Source organism: Cryptomeria japonica, chromosome 5, assembly GCF_030272615.1.
Source record: "Cryptomeria japonica chromosome 5, Sugi_1.0, whole genome shotgun sequence".
NCBI classification, from domain to species: domain Eukaryota; kingdom Viridiplantae; phylum Streptophyta; class Pinopsida; order Cupressales; family Cupressaceae; genus Cryptomeria; species Cryptomeria japonica.
In genome coordinates, this window is record NC_081409.1 from 154,800,544 (window position 1) to 154,819,075 (window position 18,532).

Genomic DNA, 18,532 nt, shown 5'->3' on the forward strand with positions numbered 1-18,532 from the left:
GAAGAGATTTTTCTTAGATTGCGGAAAGGTTAGACCGATTTTTGTTATCAGATGTTTGGATTGATTCAGAGTTCGAATTTTTTTCCTCTATTCTTCCAATTTCGGGTTCAGATCATTTTCCAATTTCCCTATCAATTCTGGAAGATAAAGCTCCTTTTAAGTCACCCTTTAAATTTGAACCTATGTGGTTTAGAGATTCTTCCTTTTTGCCTTTGCTCAAAAAATGGTGGAGTTCTGCTCCTTATTGCTCTGGATCCCGAATGTTTCAGATTGCTAAGAAGTTGAGATTTTTGAAATTTAATATTAGAGAATGGAATATCTTGCATTTTAAGAACATCTTTCAAGAAAAACAGAGGATTCAAGATATGATTGAATGTCTTAATTCACATGTGATTCAACATGGTATGGTGCCTCTTGTTTTTGATGAACTAAAATTGCTAAAAGTAGAGCTTGAAGAAGTTTTGTCCTGAGAAGAAATCTATTGGAGACAGAAATCAAGGGAGTTCTGGCTTTCAGATGGTGATAGAAATACATAATTTTTTCACTCTTCAACAAAAATTAAGAGAATTAAAAATAGGATATCTTGTATTGAGTGTCCAAATGGCTGACTTTTAACAGAACAAGAGGATATTTCTTCAGCGGCAGTTAGGTTTTTTAAGTCACTATTGTCTTCGGAGCATGGAGATCTTCATAATAACATTTCTTCTAATATTCCTTCTTTGGTATCTTCGGAAGATAATAAAATGTTGATGTCTCATTTTTCTTTGGATGAAGTTAAGAATGCTGTTTTTGCAATGAACCCTAATAAGGCTCTAGGACCGGATGGCTTTACTCCTTTTTTTTTTTAGAAATGCTGGGATTTTGTGGGAAATGATGTTTTATTGGCCCTTGAGGAAGATAGAAGGAATAGGTCTATTTTGAAAGAGCTTAATAATATAATGATTGCAATTATTCCTAAAAAAGAGGTTACCAAGACATTTGCTGATTTTTGCCCTATTGCTTTATGTAATACTTTGTACAACATTTTTACCAAGGCTATTTCTTTAAGGTTGGCTAAAATTTTACCTAAGATCATTTCTTTAGAACAAGGTGGTTTTGTTCCAGGAAGGGAGATAGCAGAGGGAGCTATAGTGGCACATGAGGTTCTGCATTCTATTTCTACTCAGAGAATCCTGGCCATGATCCTCAAATTAGATATGATGAAAGCATATGATAGAGTAGAATGGGGGGCGTTGTGTGTTGTTCTACTTAAATTGGGTTTTTCCAAGGCATGGGTCAAATGGATTTGTGCTTGTATTTCTTCTGCAAGGTTCTCGGTTCTAATTAATGGCTCCCCTTGTGGTTTTTTCTCCTCTTCTAGGGGTTTGAGGTAGGGGGATCCCCTGTTTCCTTTCCTATTCATTCTTCTAGCCGAAACATTCAGTTGGGCTATAAGAGCTGCTAAGTTGGGAGGGCTTTGGAAGGGAATTAGGATTCAGAATCTTCCACAAAGCATTTCACATTGCTTGTTTGCAAATGATACCTTGTTATTTGGTCAAGCCTCTTTGGGTGAGGCAAGAGTGATAAAGGGGATAATACAGAATTATGCATCCTTTTCTGGTCAGAGAATCAATGTTGATAAGTCAAAGATTTTTTTCCTTCATGCTTCACAATTGGTTCAGGATAGATTGAAGATCTTTTGGGGATTTGCATCTGGAAATCTTCCTTGTTCTTATCTTGGTATACCTTTCTTCATTAAGCAGGATAGAGTTGAGTTTTGGGATAAGATCATTTCAGTTATCTCTAGAAGGATCCTATCCTGGAATCATAGATGGTTATCTTTGGCTGGTAAGATTGTTCTTATTAAGTCTTTCCTAAATGTTGTTCCTATTTATCTCATGTATATTTTGCAATCTCCGAAAGCGGCTCTTGTTAGTTTGCAAGATACTCTTAGGTCCTTCCTTTGGAGTAATAATAAAGATGGTAAGATGAAACTCCCTTTGGTAGCATGGGATAAAGTTTGTTTGCCTAAAAACCTTGGGGGTACAGGCATTAGGAGTCTGGAAAGTCAAAATTTAGCCTTAGGTGCTAAGTTGGTTTGGAAATTGTATGAGAGACCATTCTCCTTTTGGGCACAAATTATGTTTGCTAAATATTTAAATAACGGACCAAGAGAATATGTTTTTCAAGTTTCTAATTTACCATCTGGTTCAACTATTTGGAATTTCTATGTAAATGTAGGTCAGTGATTTTGCCTCATCTTTCATGGATTGTTCATAATGGTAGAAAGGTCAGGTTTTGGGAGGAAGTTTGGAATGGACATCCCCCTCTAGTGAACTTGAGGGATTGGTCTCCTTTAATTTCCACTCTTTCTTCCCTTTGGGGTGTCTTTGTGGCTGATTATTTTGAAATTGAGTATAGTGGGAATCTTAAGGTGGCAAAATGGAAATCAATTGAGTTTTTAGATATTGATCAAAATGTGAAATTGGAATATGAAAAGATGTTGGCGGAGAGAGTAATAATTCTTTCTGATGCTGATGATGAGCTTATCTGGACAAGGAATATCTCTGGTAAGTACACAGTTAAGGATGGCTATAATTCTCTCTTGGTTGCTAAAGATTTATCTACTTGGCCATACAAGCTATTTTGGCATATGGCTTGCCCCCCAAAGGCTAGTGCTTTTGCTTGGTTAGCAGTGCAGGACATGGTCCTTACAGGAATGAGGTTGGACAGGTTGGGTATTACTGCAGTATTTTCTTGTGTCTTTTGTAATAAAAATTTAGAATCCTCTGCACACTTGTTTCTTCATTGTGATTTTGCCTATGCTTGTTGGCAGTGGTTGTTTGAAAAGCTTAATCTTTCCTTTGTTATTGGTAAGGATCTCCTTTCCCACTTTAGAGCCTGGCCTCTCTTGTTTGCCTCATCTTTCTATGCATGTCTTTGGATTATTTCTCCATCTATTGTGATTTGGAATATTTGGTTAGAGCATAATAATAGGATTTTTAAACAAACAAGTTCTTCCTTGGCCGAGGTTTTATTGAGGATTGAATCTTCCATCTCTGAAGTTGCTTTGTCTTTTATCTATAAGAATTTGGAAACCCTTACCTCTTTTTCTCATTGGGATGGTAGGGTAACTCGAGTTTGGAGAATGTTATCAATCTTACCTTCTCATGGATCTATTTTAAATAAGACTAATGCTATTAGTAAGAGAAATTTTGCTTGTTGGAAACCTCTTCCGCAAGGGCACTTTAAATTGAATCTTGATGGTGCTTCTCGTGGGAACCCTAGCCTGGCAGGGGCAGGTATGGTAATTTATGATCATAAGGTAAGATTTATTCAGGCTCGTTGTCATGCGATTGGTTTCAAGTCTAACAATTGTGCAGAATTCTTTGCTTTGTCTTTTGGTTTGGATATGGCTATATCTTTGGGAATTAAGGACCTGATAATTGAGGGTGATTCTATGGTTATTATTCAAAGTGTCATGAAAAAGAAATTGAATTGTTGGCAATTACAATATTTACTTGATCATATTTTGCAAAAATTAGACTTTTTTTATTCCTTCTTGATTTTCCACTGTTATAGGGAAGTGAATAAGATTGCAGATTTCTTGGCTAATTTAGCCATTGACAGTGATGCTAATATGCGGGAGGTAAGTGTGGATGAGATCCCTTCCTCGGTTTTAGAGTTTTTGAAGTAAAGAAGGGCATAGTTGTTGTCTTCATCAACCTCCTTATTTGGTGTGGCTTTTCTTTGGTGTGGGTTCTGCTATGCTTGGTCACAATGTTTATTTTGACAGGGTGTCTGATTATGGTTTCATTTCTGCTATGTGGTATCATTCTAACTAGTGGTTGGAGAATTGTGTGTCATAGATAGGGGTGGTTTAGACTGGAGTTTTCTGGCAGCAATGGATATGCATCCTTCAATGATCATACTTTAATCTTCCTTCTATATGCTTCTATTGGCGGCTTCCTTTATATCTAATGCGGCTTATGTAATTGGGATAGGTTTTTTTGATGTACTATGCCAATGGGCTTTTGGTATTGGCTACAATAGGCTTGTGTTACTTAAGCAATACTAAAGGGTTTTCTTACTGGTTCTTTCCCTTTAGTACTTTTTGAACCAGACACTGTAAAAAAACTTTTAAAATTTAATATAGTTCAATGGATCTATCCACTTTTATCAAAAAAAAATATATATATAATTGAAAATAAAATATTATTTTTTTACTTGTATAAATGTTTCATTACAATAGATTTTCCGCATTGGCATGTTATGATGGTTAAGTTGTTGCGGTTTTATTTTTGTCATCAAGACTCGAGTGATATTGTTGAATTTGTGGCTTCACTAGTTCATAGCTTCGGATCAAAGCATTTACCCTTCTTTTAAAAAAAAATGCTTCATTAAAAAAGTGTTTAGAATTACTCACAAGAAAATTACATTTGTGAAAAATATAAGACAAGCTAAAAAAGAAAAAAATGACACATCCATATAATGGGCACACACATTAATATAGAGAACAAATTACATTTGTAAAATATATAAGGCAACTCAACAAAAAAAAAATTGAGAAATAAAAAAAAAATTAACACAAAGAAAAATTGACACATCCATATAATGGGCATGCATTGACATAGAGAACAAATTACATTTGTAAAATATATAAGACTACTCAACAAAAGAAAAATTGACACATAAAAAAAATTAACACAAAGAAAAATTGACACATCCATATAATGGGCATGCATTGACATAGAGAACAAATTACATTTGTAAAATATATAAGACAACTCAACAAAAGAAAAATTGACACATAAAAAAAAATTAACACAAAGAAAAATTGACACATCCATATAATGGGCACGCAATATTGACTTAATGAACAAATTAATTTGTAAAATATATAAAACAACTCAACAAAAGAAAAATCGACACATAAAAAAAAATTAATATCCATATAATGAGCATGCATTGACTTAGAGAACGACAACTCAATAAAGAAAAAATTGACACATTAAAATAATAAGACAGAAAAATTTACACAAAATTGACACATCCATAAAATTTGGACCCCAGAAATGACCAAAAATTCACAGAATACGTTATTGAAAATTAAATTCGGGAAAAATATAAAAAAAATAAAAAAACATTGACACATCCATAAAGTCTGGATATGTCCAAAAATTCAAAGATCACATTCATTGAACACCAAAATTGCTTTGTTTGGGACTGAAGATGACAAATAACATGCAAAGCGTCTAAAAAGCACTATAAATAGCAGTGAAGCACAAGCACTGAACATAAAAAATATCTGTCATATTTTGGAGTAGACATTTCTTCTGCAATGTCTAATTTGAAGGGAGAACACATTTCTTTCATACCATCTAATGCTTTCAATCACTGGAATGATGCTTTTGTGCAATCTATCCAAACACCATACGCCGTAAATAGCTTATTTTTTATTCTCTTCCAAATATTTTCTTCTGGTATTATTCTTCTTTGCTGATTGTGCATTTTTCAGGGATCTGAATACCGCGAACGTGTGGAAACACTGGTGAATGAAGTGAAAATGTTGTTAAGAGAACTGCAAAGTGGAGATAACGATCTAATTGAACGGCTTGAGATGGTTGACGCACTGCAATGCCTCGGAATAGATCGGTATTTTCAGGCTGAGATAACAGAAGCTCTTGATTATGTTTTCCGGTCTGTTAAATCTCTTTTAACAATTGTTAATTTAGATTGTAATTTGTTCTGATTAGATAAAATTGGGAGAAGTCCGAGCCATTATATTGTTATTTATATTTATTTGAAATATTTTTTTTATTTACAATAGACTATCGAAGCTTAAAATTAAGTAGAAAAATTGATTTATTGGTACAGAGTTTGGGATGGAAGTGTGGGGATAGGATTAGGATGTGAAAGTGGTAGAACGAATTTGAATGCTACAGCTTTAGGACTCAGACTTCTTCGACTCCGTCGTTATCATGTCTCTGCAGGTAGCTAACAAACGATAACTCAATACGCACCTTTTCTTTCCATACAATAACTCAATACACACCTTTTTTTTTCATATTTGGAAACAATTAACTTTTTATTTTTATGTGATGTATGGTGAGAAGATGCGTTGAAGAATTTCAAGGACAGTAATGGGCACTTCATTATCTGCGGAGTAAACAATGATGAGGGTGGGAAAAATACTAGGGAAGAGCATCTGATGAGAAGCATGCTCAATCTTTTAAGAGTTTCGAGTGTGGCGTATTCTGGAGAAGTTCTTATGGAAGAGGCTAAAGTGTTTAGCACTGAATATCTTAAAAGGTTATTAGAAAATTCTGGAGATACATATAAGAAAAGTTCTCTGAAAGAGGTAATAATTTCTTTCTAATATAAAATTATTTTAGCATATATTTTAAATAGTCAACAAGATCCAAAGTGGAGAAAGACAAACTGCAATAAGCATTTTAAGATTAATTTTTTTTAAAAACAATTGTTTATTATTTTGTAGGTGGAATATGCCCTTGTATATGAATGGCCTCGTACCTTTACTAGATGGGAGGCATGGAATTTCATAGAAATCTATGAGCTGGATAATCAAAGGTAGAAATAAAATATTATTGTTGTATCAAAGATACTTTAAATCTTTTTAGAAATTAACTTTAAGGTTTTGTTGTGTTTTCTTTAGGTTGAAAGATAAAAGGATTTTAGAGCTTGCGAAATTGGATTTCAATGTACTACAATTTCAGTACAAGTTGGAGATGAAAAAAATTTCAAGGTAATAACTCAAATAAACAAATATATACTCCAACAACAATACCACCACTTAATCAACACAATATGGAAAGAATCCCAATGAATAATAGAAACTTAATTATACAAATTTGCGGTCAATTTTATTCATTTATCTTATATACGGATTGATTTGATGAAAACTGACATTATAATATGCAATTGGATCTTGACAAGTTATCACATAATAAAATTTATATTATTTGAAATTTATTTTGATTTTCAATCTTTTCTTATAAATTTTAATTTGCGTGACAGTTGGTGGGTGGATTCTGGCATCTCCAAGCTAGTTGCAATAAGGGAGCGATCAATTGAATATCTCTTTTGGGCAGTTAGTTCAGCGGATGAAGTGGAGCTTTCTAGTAGTAGACTTGTTATGGCAAAAGCCACAAGCATCATCACAATCATGGATGACATTTTCGATGATTATGCAACACTTGAGCAACTCAAATGTATTACAGAGGCCATCGCTCAAGGTTGGGATGTTTCTATCATAAAAGACATTCCAAGCAACCTCAAGACATGTATTGAATTTGTTTTCAAAACAGTTCTTGAATTGGCAAGTGATGCTACTGAAAAGCAAGGCCGTGACATGATGCCTTTCGTTACAAAAGCAGTATGTATACTTCTTCGAGACCCTTTTAATGTGCTTTATAACATAATATGTGAATATATAGAAAAGTAAATATCAAACAAAATACTAGATTTGATAACAAAGTATTGATAATTTAGAGCCATTCAACATAGTTTCTATAAAATTTTACAAATAATTAGATTTTATACAAAGGGAACCTTATGAAACTAATAAAAAAAAATTAAGGGTTGAGTACTAAGTAGTGGATATTTCCTAACTCTTATTATTATGATGATTTTTAATAGAGTTAAGACACTCCTTAATTTAGATGACTGATGGAGACTAATATGAGTAAATAGAGAACCAAAATAAAAATACTTAATTATATTGAACATTGTATTAGAATTGCTAATGTGTTAACCATATAGTATCCCAAAGAAGTAACAACAAACCAACTTATATTTAACATGTTGTAATATATGTTTCAACACATCATTAAAAATTATTGAGGTTTGTTTTTAAAAGTAATATATTATTACAAAAACAAAATAATTTTTTATTATTTTTAGGCCCAACCTTGTACATAGATTCTGGACGATAATGACAAAAAAATAAATATTAATTTTAATGCTTCAAATCCATGCCAAAATTTATTTTGATCATATTTAAAAATAGAACTAATTATATAGATCATGGAATGAAATAATAAAATAGTTCTAACATGTCTATATTGTATTGTGTTTTAGTGGGTAGATTATGGAGAAGCTTGTTTTGAGCAAGCACGATGGAAAATAAATGGGTATTTTCCAACCTTTAATGAGTACATGAAATTTGCTGAATTAAGTGTAGCATTTGGACCAATATTGTTACATACCACCTTATTAGCATCACGTATTTTATGTGATGATGATATTGAGAAGATATACCTTGATAGATCCAGATTCTACCAACTCATGCGAGTGTGCATGCGATTAATTGATGATATACATGATTTTGAGGTTTTCATTCTTTCCCCCCTTTTCATAGACATTAAATATAGACACATTTATGTTATGATACATTTTAATATTAACATAATTACAATGTTAATGTAGGATGAGAAACTCCATGGAAAGACCGCCTCAGCTATTTCTTGTTACATGGGTGATCATCTTAATTGTTCAGAAGGAGAGGCATTAAATCATATCATGAAACTCAATAATGAATCATTGAAGGAATTGACAAGGGAATTTTTGAAACCGGACAATGTTATGTTTGATTGGGAGAAGATATGTGTCAATAGTACTAGAGGAGTACAATTTTTCTATATATTTGGAGATGGCTTTACATATTGTCAGAAGGAGATCAAGAGTCAAATATTTAAAGTTTTTGTTGATCCAATAGAAGTATAAGAAAGAAAGCATTTTTCATCATCTAAAAATAAAATGCTTTCTTTACTCTGGAATTCTAGTAAGCCACAAACTTAGATGATACTTAAAGTTTTACTCTATTGTAATAATTTCTTTGTTACTACAATTCATCTATGCTTAGATTGAATTGCAACTTTCTCTCACATGTTATATGTTTTTTAAGTTTTATATATTAAATAAGTGTTTTATGTATCTAACCTTTATTCAAATTTGATTATTTAAGAAAATTATTTGATTAGTGTTTGTCATTTTAATTTTTCTTTCATAATTATAATATAATTGAAACATGTTGTACTCTTTATATATAAAAAAAAATGCTTTCTTTACTCTGGAATTCTAGTAAGCCACAAACTTAGATGATACTTAAAGTTTTACTCTATTGTAATAATTTCTTTGTTACTACAATTCATCTATGCTTAGATTGAATTGCAACTTTCTCTCACATGTTATATGTTTTTTAAGTTTTATATATTAAATAAGTGTTTTATGTATCTAACCTTTATTCAAATTTGATTATTTAAGAAAATTATTTGATTAGTGTTTGTCATTTTAATTTTTCTTTCATAATTATAATATAATTGAAACATGTTGTACTCTTTATATATAAAAAAAAAAATGCTTTCTTTACTCTGGAATTCTAGTAAGCCACAAACTTAGATGATACTTAAAGTTTTACTCTATTGTAGTAATTTCTTTGTTACTACAATTCATCTATGCTTAGATTGAATTGCAACTTTCTCTCACATGTTATATGTTTTTTAAGTTTTATATATTAAATAAGTGTTTTATGTATCTAACCTTTATTCAAATTTGATTATTTAAGAAAATTATTTGATTAGTGTTTGTCATTTTAATTTTTCTTTCATAATTATAATATAATTGAAACATGTTGTACTCTTTATATATTTTGATACTTAGTATCCACCTTTAATTTATTTATCGTACATTATTTATTTATGAAAAAACTATTGATTTGGGTTTCATGATATTATTGAAAATAAAATATCTCTTGATTAATATCACAATTAAAAAAGCTTGAGGCAATTTTTGATGCCCCTACTATCATGATAACTATAATGCTAATAGCCTTATTCAAATTACAACATTGAACATGGTGTTGATGGCATTGATTCTTGTAAATGCATGGATTATAACTTTAGTGACTATTTGTTTAGCTTTACTCTACTTTTCTATGCATCAAAATACTTTGGGAACCCTTTATGGAATCTTCTCATGTCAAAAGTAATTTTTTAAGTTAAATGCAAGTTAGTATTGTATTTAAATTTTGTTGTAGTCTATGGTAAATTTTGAAGTTACTTGCATGCTTGTTTTTTATTATATAAAAAACAAAAACAAGGGTGTTGACCCTTAGAACAACAACCCACAGACAGTAAGAGAACAACAATAATGGGAACAAGTCTTGAATAAACAAATTTAGACAAGGGAGAAAGAGAACCTGTCTAACCATCAACAACCCCATCCCAAATCAAGGAGGGCTAGGGATACTCGAGCCTTGACAAAGAGGGGAATGGGGGAGGGGGGAGGACTTCCCCTTCTGCCTACAACAAACAACAGACTAAGTGATATTGTCATTGGGACCATCAAGAGAGATATTTAACAGTAAGGACCCTACTGAGAGACCATCAGTAGTGCCGAAAGAGTGTTGTTGTAGTACAAAAGCCAGTTGCTACAGAACAACAAGGGGTTACTACAAAACAGAAGGGGTCTATTACAGAAAAAACAATGGGTTGTTGTAGAGGAATTACATCAAGAGTAGAGCTAGTAGGAGTAGAGAGGAGCTACAAGTCAGAGGCAATAGGAGTTGAATCCATCAAGATGGGATCGACAGTAACATCAGTTGCAGTAAGAGGCACCTCATCCTCCCGAGAGGAGCCATCCAAATCATAATCAATAGCATAGATGGTCAAGTGATCAGAAGTAGCATCCTTCCACCAAGTAGAAACACCTTTGTGATGTGAAATAGAGCAGTCTGAAGCAAGATGACCCGTAGAAAAGCATTTTTGACAGCGAAAGGGGAGGCCCTCAAAATTCAATGGTTGAGTCCAAGGCCAATCCCCAACCATGAGAACCACATCTCTCGACAGAGTTGAAGAGATGTCAATATCAACTAAGATGCGAACAAAGGTAGAATAGCTCATTGAAAACGTGGCATCATCAACCTTCAAGAAATAACCAATAGAGTTACCAATGGCCTCATAAAAAGAATGCTTGTTGTTGACATAATTTTAAGAAGATAATGATGGTTGCCTATTTTATGAAGATTTGTTAAAGTTTTTATATAACAAACATCACTATGAATTAGCCCTTGGCTAGATCAATACTTCTTGCAATCTCATTGCCAAAGTGGCTAAAGCTTTTTACGGCAAGTATCAACAAATTTTTAATATTATAAATTGGAAAGCTATCTATTGTATGCATATGCACAAATTTGATGAAACTGATGTAGTGCTCCTGGAATATTCGAATAAGGATGTCAAGGATGTTGAAAGCCTTATTAGTCTAGTGGTTGTAAATCTTCATTTGGGAAAACTAATTACTCATTATCTTATCCAGTTTAAAATGTAGAATTTAGAATATTTCTTATTAAGCGTGCTTTTTTGTGTAGAAAATAATTTGGTTAGATCTATTCAAAGGCTATTATATAAGAAATCAAATTAGAGGTTGGTGGCCTTCTAGAGGATCTCCATCATATCAAGTCGGCTTCTAATTTTGAGATGGTTCTTTGCAAAAGAAGCATTGTTATTTTATTTTTCTTTCTTGTTTTGGTGTTGGTAACATTGAAGGATGCATGTATTGTAATTTTTTTTACTTTGAATATAGGTGAGGGATTTGGTGTCAAATTCAACATTGATTATTTGCCAATGAATTCATAAGACTCTAATTCAGAATTATACCTATACAACGGTCAAAAGACAACTTGATAGATCTCGATGAGTGCAAAACTCAATATGGATAATTGTTCAATAATTCAAGAATTTATGATTTGAGAGTTCAAAGAAAAAAGAATTTGAGAATTTAACTCGAGGATATACCCTTTTGTGGGTCACGAGATAGCTTTATGGAGTTCTACTTGATTTTAGATTTGCTTCTTCAATGAAAAATCTTATCAAGAATGTATTTGTTATGTAGGCCTTAAGGGTGGGGTGGTGCCTTGGTAAGGTAAAATTTGAGGAACTATCATACCAGTTATGACTCTATTACAATTACATTAACTATAATTCTCCTTTATATATTGTTTTGTTGGACATCAATGAATAATTGAATATTCATGTTCTCCCCTAAAAATGTGTATTTTGTATCAAGGGACATTTAATTAATATAGGGATCTAGGAACAAGATAAAATTATTACATAGAATGACTTTCAATTCATTATTGCATTATAATATTCCCATAAAAGTGTCGTACATGTCAAATTGACCGGAATTTGTAAATGGAATACTAATATGGACAAGTTGAGAAATCAATGAAAAATATGAACTATGCAAATAATAGTAACAATACAGTTAATTTTTGAGGAATACAATCTGGAGGATCTAGGAGAGAACATGGCCTTTTATGTAGGTTCTCAATGTTAATCCTATGCGGATCCGTTTAATATTGAGAGGGGAGATGAATCACTATTAACACAAACTAAAAATTTAAACCCAAAATCAAACTGAAACCATTTAACTTGTATCTCAACTTCTTTAATCAGATCTAATGACCTCTTGATCAGATTTGCTTAACATATTAATCAAATCATTTACCACAACCTATCAATACTTTCACCACTTAAGCAAGCATATCAATTTGATCATATACAAGCTTATCAATCTTATCAATCAGATCAAACACTTTCTCTAACAACTTCTTATTAGTACCAGTAACCTCTGATAAACTTATGATAAAACATTATAATCGGTGTCTCAGACACAATGCATGAAAACAAGAACATCACATGAAAAACATTCCACACATGAACACCATATGTTTTTGATGTGGAAACCCAAATTGGAAAAACCATGGTGGGAGTTGGTACCCACAAGAATTTGTACTCTTTTGGAGTATGCCTTGTTAGGAGATTACAATATGCCCTGTTAGGAGCAAACCCTGTTAGGAGTCACCCGGTTAAGGGATTTGCCTAGCAGACCAGTTAGGAGATTGATGATCTATTAGGATCAACCTTGTGAGAGGACTTAAAACTCTTTTGAGAGATTCCTTGTTAGGGGACTTAAATGTTTTAGGCATGTTAGGACCTACCCGGTTAAGGAATTTAACCTGTTGCAACTGTTAGGGAACAACAATAAGAAAATGATTTGTTACTTGCACTTCTCTGCTCGCTTGATCAAATCTAGTTATGCACAACACTCTGCAACTCTCAAGAAAATTTCACACTACCCTTGGATGGCTCAACACATTCTTTAAGACCATCGACATCATAAACATCAACCGTACTATCCTAAATAGTCATCTCAACTAGGTCGGTCACTAAACCCTAATTACATCATGAATTTACAATTCAAATCATAAGAGATCATCTCATATCAATATACAGATCATTACAACAAATTAAAATGCAATATCAACCATTGGTTGATCATAACCCATCACAAAAATCCGATTTGTACCAAAGTCAAAACCTTGAAACACTCCACTAAGCATTTTGCAGATTCCCAAGAAATTATTCCTTGAATCACGCCAAAACAACATTCAAATCTTTTCACGCAGGTTGTGTTGTGCTGAGTTACCAACTTCATGTAGATTTGTCGTCGATCACTGTCATAGCAAAAATCCCTACCAGTTTGATGATATCTTCACTGGTCCTTAAACCCTACTAAAACCTTAGCAAAACTTCATCAGAAACTTGAAACACGCCTTATGGTAATCATCACAAGTTTCGGTTCTGGTCAGATACATCTTTCCATGATACAAGTTCATCATCCAAATCGTAAATCACCAATCGTCGAATCCAACCAACATCTCTGCTTTACCGGTTAAAGTCCTATTTCACAAACTTTATCTCTCTATCGGTAAACCAAATCACTTAGATGATAAAATATAACATCAGGAACATCAATTGACATCAATGACAACATAAATAATTGATCATGTCATCTAATCATAGAATATCAATCTCTTCATCACAAATAGATTTCTATCCTTTACCGATGCAGTCATCAGTCTTCAACTGCATTACCTCATCTAAATTAGTTATGCCAAATTCCAACACTGAAATGATAAATAAAATAGTAGAGAAAGTAAGTAAAGAGAATTCAAAGTTTTATTTTTCAAAGAATTTTTCCATTTCATAATTTCCAAACTCTACTTTCCCCAACTCAAAACTCCTAAAATAATACGCAAAAAACCTTAGGCAGTCGAAAATCAAGAGGAAATTGTAGCAGGTCTTCAAGCTACTCTAGAGAGTATAATCAAAGAAACTTAAGATAAAAAAACTAGGCTAAGGACAACATGCTACTATTCTTGCCAACAATAAAAATCACTTCTTGGAATTTTATGAGAACAAATGTCCCTAACAAAAGAAACCTATTCGAGTGTCAAGTTGATGCTTGTGGGATAGAACTAATCCTTTTGAAAGAGACAAATCTATTAGAGGATATCCACTTTCTCTAAATGGAACAAATAAAAATTCTCCTTTTCTACCACTCGAGGAGCTTTTGGTGGTCTTGCTATTTTATGGAATCTGAAATAAATAACGGTGGAAGAAATTATCAAGGATATGACTTGGATTTCGATTAAAGTATCACATTTCAATCTATGCTTTTGGATTCTCAATGTTTATGGTCCTTCATCTAGGGTAGATACAGAATTATTGTGGAACACTCTATCAAATATACTGGAGTAGTTAGCAGATGAATTAGTTTTAGTAGTTGGGGTTTTTAATGCAATTGCTTCCTTAGAATAAAAGAAGGGAGGTACCACTGCTCCTAAAGTCATAGCAGATTTCTCTTCCTTTATTTAAAAAAATCTTCATAGAAATGGTTACTAGCCATGGAAAATTTACTTGGAGAAATAGACGAAAAGACTTCCAACAAATTGGTGAAACACTTGTCAAATTCATGATCAATTTGAACTAATTATCCAAAGATTTACAACTGTCTTTAGACATTATTTCATTGTTAATATATGATCATTTTGGAATAAACCTATCTCTACCAGCTAAAACCCAAGTCAAGAAAATAAGATCTTCCTTTAAATTTAAATCAATGTGGTTTAGAAGCCCATAATTTCCTCAAATTCTCAGATATTGGTGGACAAAATATCCTTTTTTTCAGGGTTCCAAGATTTTTGAATTTTGTAAGAAACTTTAATTTGTGAAATCTCAAATTAGAATTTGGAATATACACTCCTTCAAAAATATTTTCCACTAAAAGGAAATAATTTAATTAAAGGTAAATAAGATGAACAATCACATTATCTTACATGTCTTGGGTTGCGTAACTTATGAACAATAGAAAATTCATACAAAGGAATACAAATATTTGTTATACAGGGAAGAGATTTACTAGCGCCAAAAGTTGAGAGTTGTGGTATAAGGAGTGTGATCGTAACACTAAGTTTTCTCATGCTTCCACATGAATAAAAAAATACTTTAGTTCAATTTTCTTGATTAAGGCTCATGATTCAGGTTAGATCCTAACAAAGGAACAAGACATTCATGATGAAGCAATTAACTTCTTTTACAAGCTCCTCAACAAGCCCCAAAACCAATATTCTTGCTCAGATTAGCATAGACTTCAATTGCTTGATGTTATTCCCCAACTAATTACCCAAGAGGATAAAAATTTCTTGGTGAGGCCATTCTCTCTTGAGAAGATCAAATCAATGATTTTTTCTTTTCCTCCAAACAAGGCTTCGAGCCCAAATGGGTTTGCAATGATCTAATTCCAAAAGTGTTTGGATTTGATTGGTATAGACCTCTTACAAGCATTGGAAGAATCCATAAAATCAAGCACTCTTCTAAATCAATTCAATGTTACACATATGGCAATTATTCCAAAAGTTCAAAATCTAGCCTCATTTGCTAATTTAAGACCTATGACATAATTTACAAAATATTTACCAAAGTAATATACATGAGATTGCATCCCATCATCCTAAAAATCATTTAAGAGGAATGGGGAGGTTTTGTTCCTGGGTGTGACACCCCAAATTGAGCTTTGGTTGCCCATAAAATCCTCCATTAAATCAATACCTCCAATATTCTTTCCTTCATCATTAAATATTATCAAAGTTTGGTTTTGCTTCCACATGTTGCCAGTGGATATATTCATTCCTCTTAAGTGATAATTTTTTCACTTCTAGTTAATGGATGTCCAAGTGGTTTCTTCAAAGCCACTCAAGGATTCAGATAAGGTGGCCCTCTTTCAACCTTCCTATTCATCATTCTTGCAAAGTCTCTCAACAAATCCATTAGCTTGTATCACCCTTACAACAAAAAAAATCCATTAATCTCTCTAGCTAAAACGAGCACTAATAAACTTAAAGGAAGGGGTAGTAATCAAGAACTTAGAAGCACAAAATATATCTTTAGGTGCAAAAATGATATGTTATATGTTTTCTAAGACTGAAGATAAATAGTGTAAGATAATGCAAGGAAAACACTTGGATTCCCCTAATCCAAGCAAAATGTTTGCAATGTCCAATCCCCTCTTGGGCTTTGCCATGTGGAACTTCTTAGTCAACTATAGAGTGTTAGGATTCCCATAGATACTGAGAGGGGGGGGTGAATCAGTATCTAACCAGTGATAAGAATTTCTTAAGTTAAAACATGCAGAACATAAAATAGCAGTATACCGGTATGCAAGAATTAATGCAATAAACAGAATCAAAAACATCCACATGAAAAGAACACCATAACACAAGATGTTTAACAAGGAAACCCAGTGTGGGAAAAACCTTGGTGGGATTTGTGACCCACAATATTCACTCACTGGCCAATAATAGAATATTACTTACAATAGGGGCCTGCACATGCAGGAAGGCCAATTGCCTAGAGCTCACTGCTCAATGAGAAGTCACACTGACTTACAATGAGGATTATACTAATCCAATGACTTGTACTGCTTTACAATAGCATCTCCAATGCTAGATTCAGTACCGGTTCTAACTCTATTCTTTACATATACCCTTGACCTATAATTCGCACATTAGGTCTACCTAATAATTTTCTTTATGCTCACTACATTACCTCACTAAATGTCTACAATGATCTCCTTTATATACAAGAGTCATTTTACAATTTGCCAAGATGGCTTACAATAATAAACAAAATATTACATATCAAAAGTCATGTCGGCCTCTATGTCGGTATACATCTTTTCTTCTGTGTCGGTGCCGGTGCCGGTGTAGAGTGATCTTGTTGATGCCGGTGCACTGTCTTGCCTGTGTAATGCTTTGCCGGTATGATGTCTTGCCAGTGCCATAGGATTGCAAGGTTGTCATCAATGATAAAACCTTCAATCACATACAATGTCTCATTGGAGTGTCCATATGCCAACAATCTCCCCCTTTGGCATTGATGGCAACACTCATGAGAAATTTCAAAAAGTGTCCAAAATGTGTAGTCCAAAAAATTTACCAAAAAGAATGTTTACCAAAAATATGAAGGGCTCCCCCTGAGAATATGATTCCTGTCTTTGAACTTTCTCATCCTACTACTCCACCTTGACATCAATGACAAAGGTTGTCAAGATGTTAGTAGAGTTTGTAGTTACATCTATCCATATCCTCAACCCTGTAGTTGGGTAGTTATTATCTGAAAAAGATCACCCAAAATTAAGTTTATACTATCCATAAACTTTTTACTATCTTTTATTGTTGTTTCAGTCCTCTTCACAGTACCAGTGAGATGCTGCAACTGCTCTGCCAGTGTTTTACTTCCTTGTGCTAATGCCTCTGAGATTTCCTTCCGCAAAGATGCTAGATAGTCCAATCTTGGACTCAGTTTAGATCTCAAGTGTTTTGCCTTGTTTATTATTCTCTCTTTCTCTCTTTCTTGTTTAAGCAATTCTTCCTCAAAATTTGCTAACTTATCTTCAAAAATAGATAGTGAATCCGGTGAGTTGACAAAATTGTCTGCAAGCTTATTTATCTCATCCTGTGTCTTGCTTATTTTCTTGTCAATATCTATAGTCAAGAAGTTTGTTTTGCATGTGTCTTTATACAGATTTTTATACTCTTTCAACAAACTACATAGTTCCGGTAGAAGTGTGTCAAGGTCTCTGTTACACTTCTTTATTTCTTCATCAAAGAATTTTTGTTTCTCCTTTTCTACCATGTCCTTTACTGATTCTTCCTTTATTTTCTCAATATTTCCAGAAATGTATTTACATAATGTATCCAACTGTCCTAAAGAATCTTTATTATCTATATTACAATCAGGAGCAATTATCTCAAAATTGGTATTGAATCATCTATTGCTTTATAAGCCTGTGAACTGCAGTCAGTTATTTTCTTAATGGATTCAAGTAATACCTCAGTCACATTAGTTGACTTGAATGTTGATGATGATCCAAGAGTCTGAGTTTCGGTGGAAATAACCATGCTTGTATTGACCTCTGGCAGGTCAGTTTGTGTTTGTATTTCTTTTAGCACTGGTTTTCTTGCTTCATTGCTTATCGGTGGCATTGTTTCCTTGTGAGCCTATTCTAGAGCTTTTAGCTCTGTTGGTTTCTCTGTTTGTACCTTAGATTCCACCTTTTTCCCTGTATCCTCTGCCAGTTGCTCTGTATCTCCTATTACTGGAGGCTCTTTAGCCACATCTGACTT

General features: G+C 33.0%; 1 protein-coding gene across 1 annotated transcript; it reads left to right on the forward strand.

The window, feature by feature from the left end:
- The first annotated feature begins 5,320 nt into the window (after nucleotides 1–5,320).
- LOC131067592 (alpha-humulene synthase-like) lies at nucleotides 5,321–8,724 on the forward strand. Its single transcript, XM_058002665.2, has 9 exons — nucleotides 5,321–5,419; nucleotides 5,498–5,679; nucleotides 5,857–5,972; nucleotides 6,096–6,340; nucleotides 6,479–6,570; nucleotides 6,656–6,745; nucleotides 7,018–7,375; nucleotides 8,080–8,331; nucleotides 8,428–8,724. The coding sequence occupies exons 1-9, from the start codon at nucleotides 5,321–5,323 to the stop codon at nucleotides 8,722–8,724; spliced, it is 1,731 nt and encodes a 576-aa protein (XP_057858648.2).
- The last annotated feature ends 9,808 nt before the right edge of the window (nucleotides 8,725–18,532 follow it).

Excerpts from the sequence above, each read along its gene's own strand:
- LOC131067592 (XM_058002665.2), top strand. The coding sequence starts at position 5,321 with ATGTCTAATTTGAAGGGAGAACACATTTCTTTCATACCATCTAATGCT. Across the intron at positions 6,746-7,017 it reads GAGATGAAAAAAATTTCAAG|TTGGTGGGTGGATTCTGGCA; the intron begins GTAATAACTCAA and ends TTTGCGTGACAG. Across the intron at positions 7,376-8,079 it reads TGCCTTTCGTTACAAAAGCA|TGGGTAGATTATGGAGAAGC; the intron begins GTATGTATACTT and ends ATTGTGTTTTAG.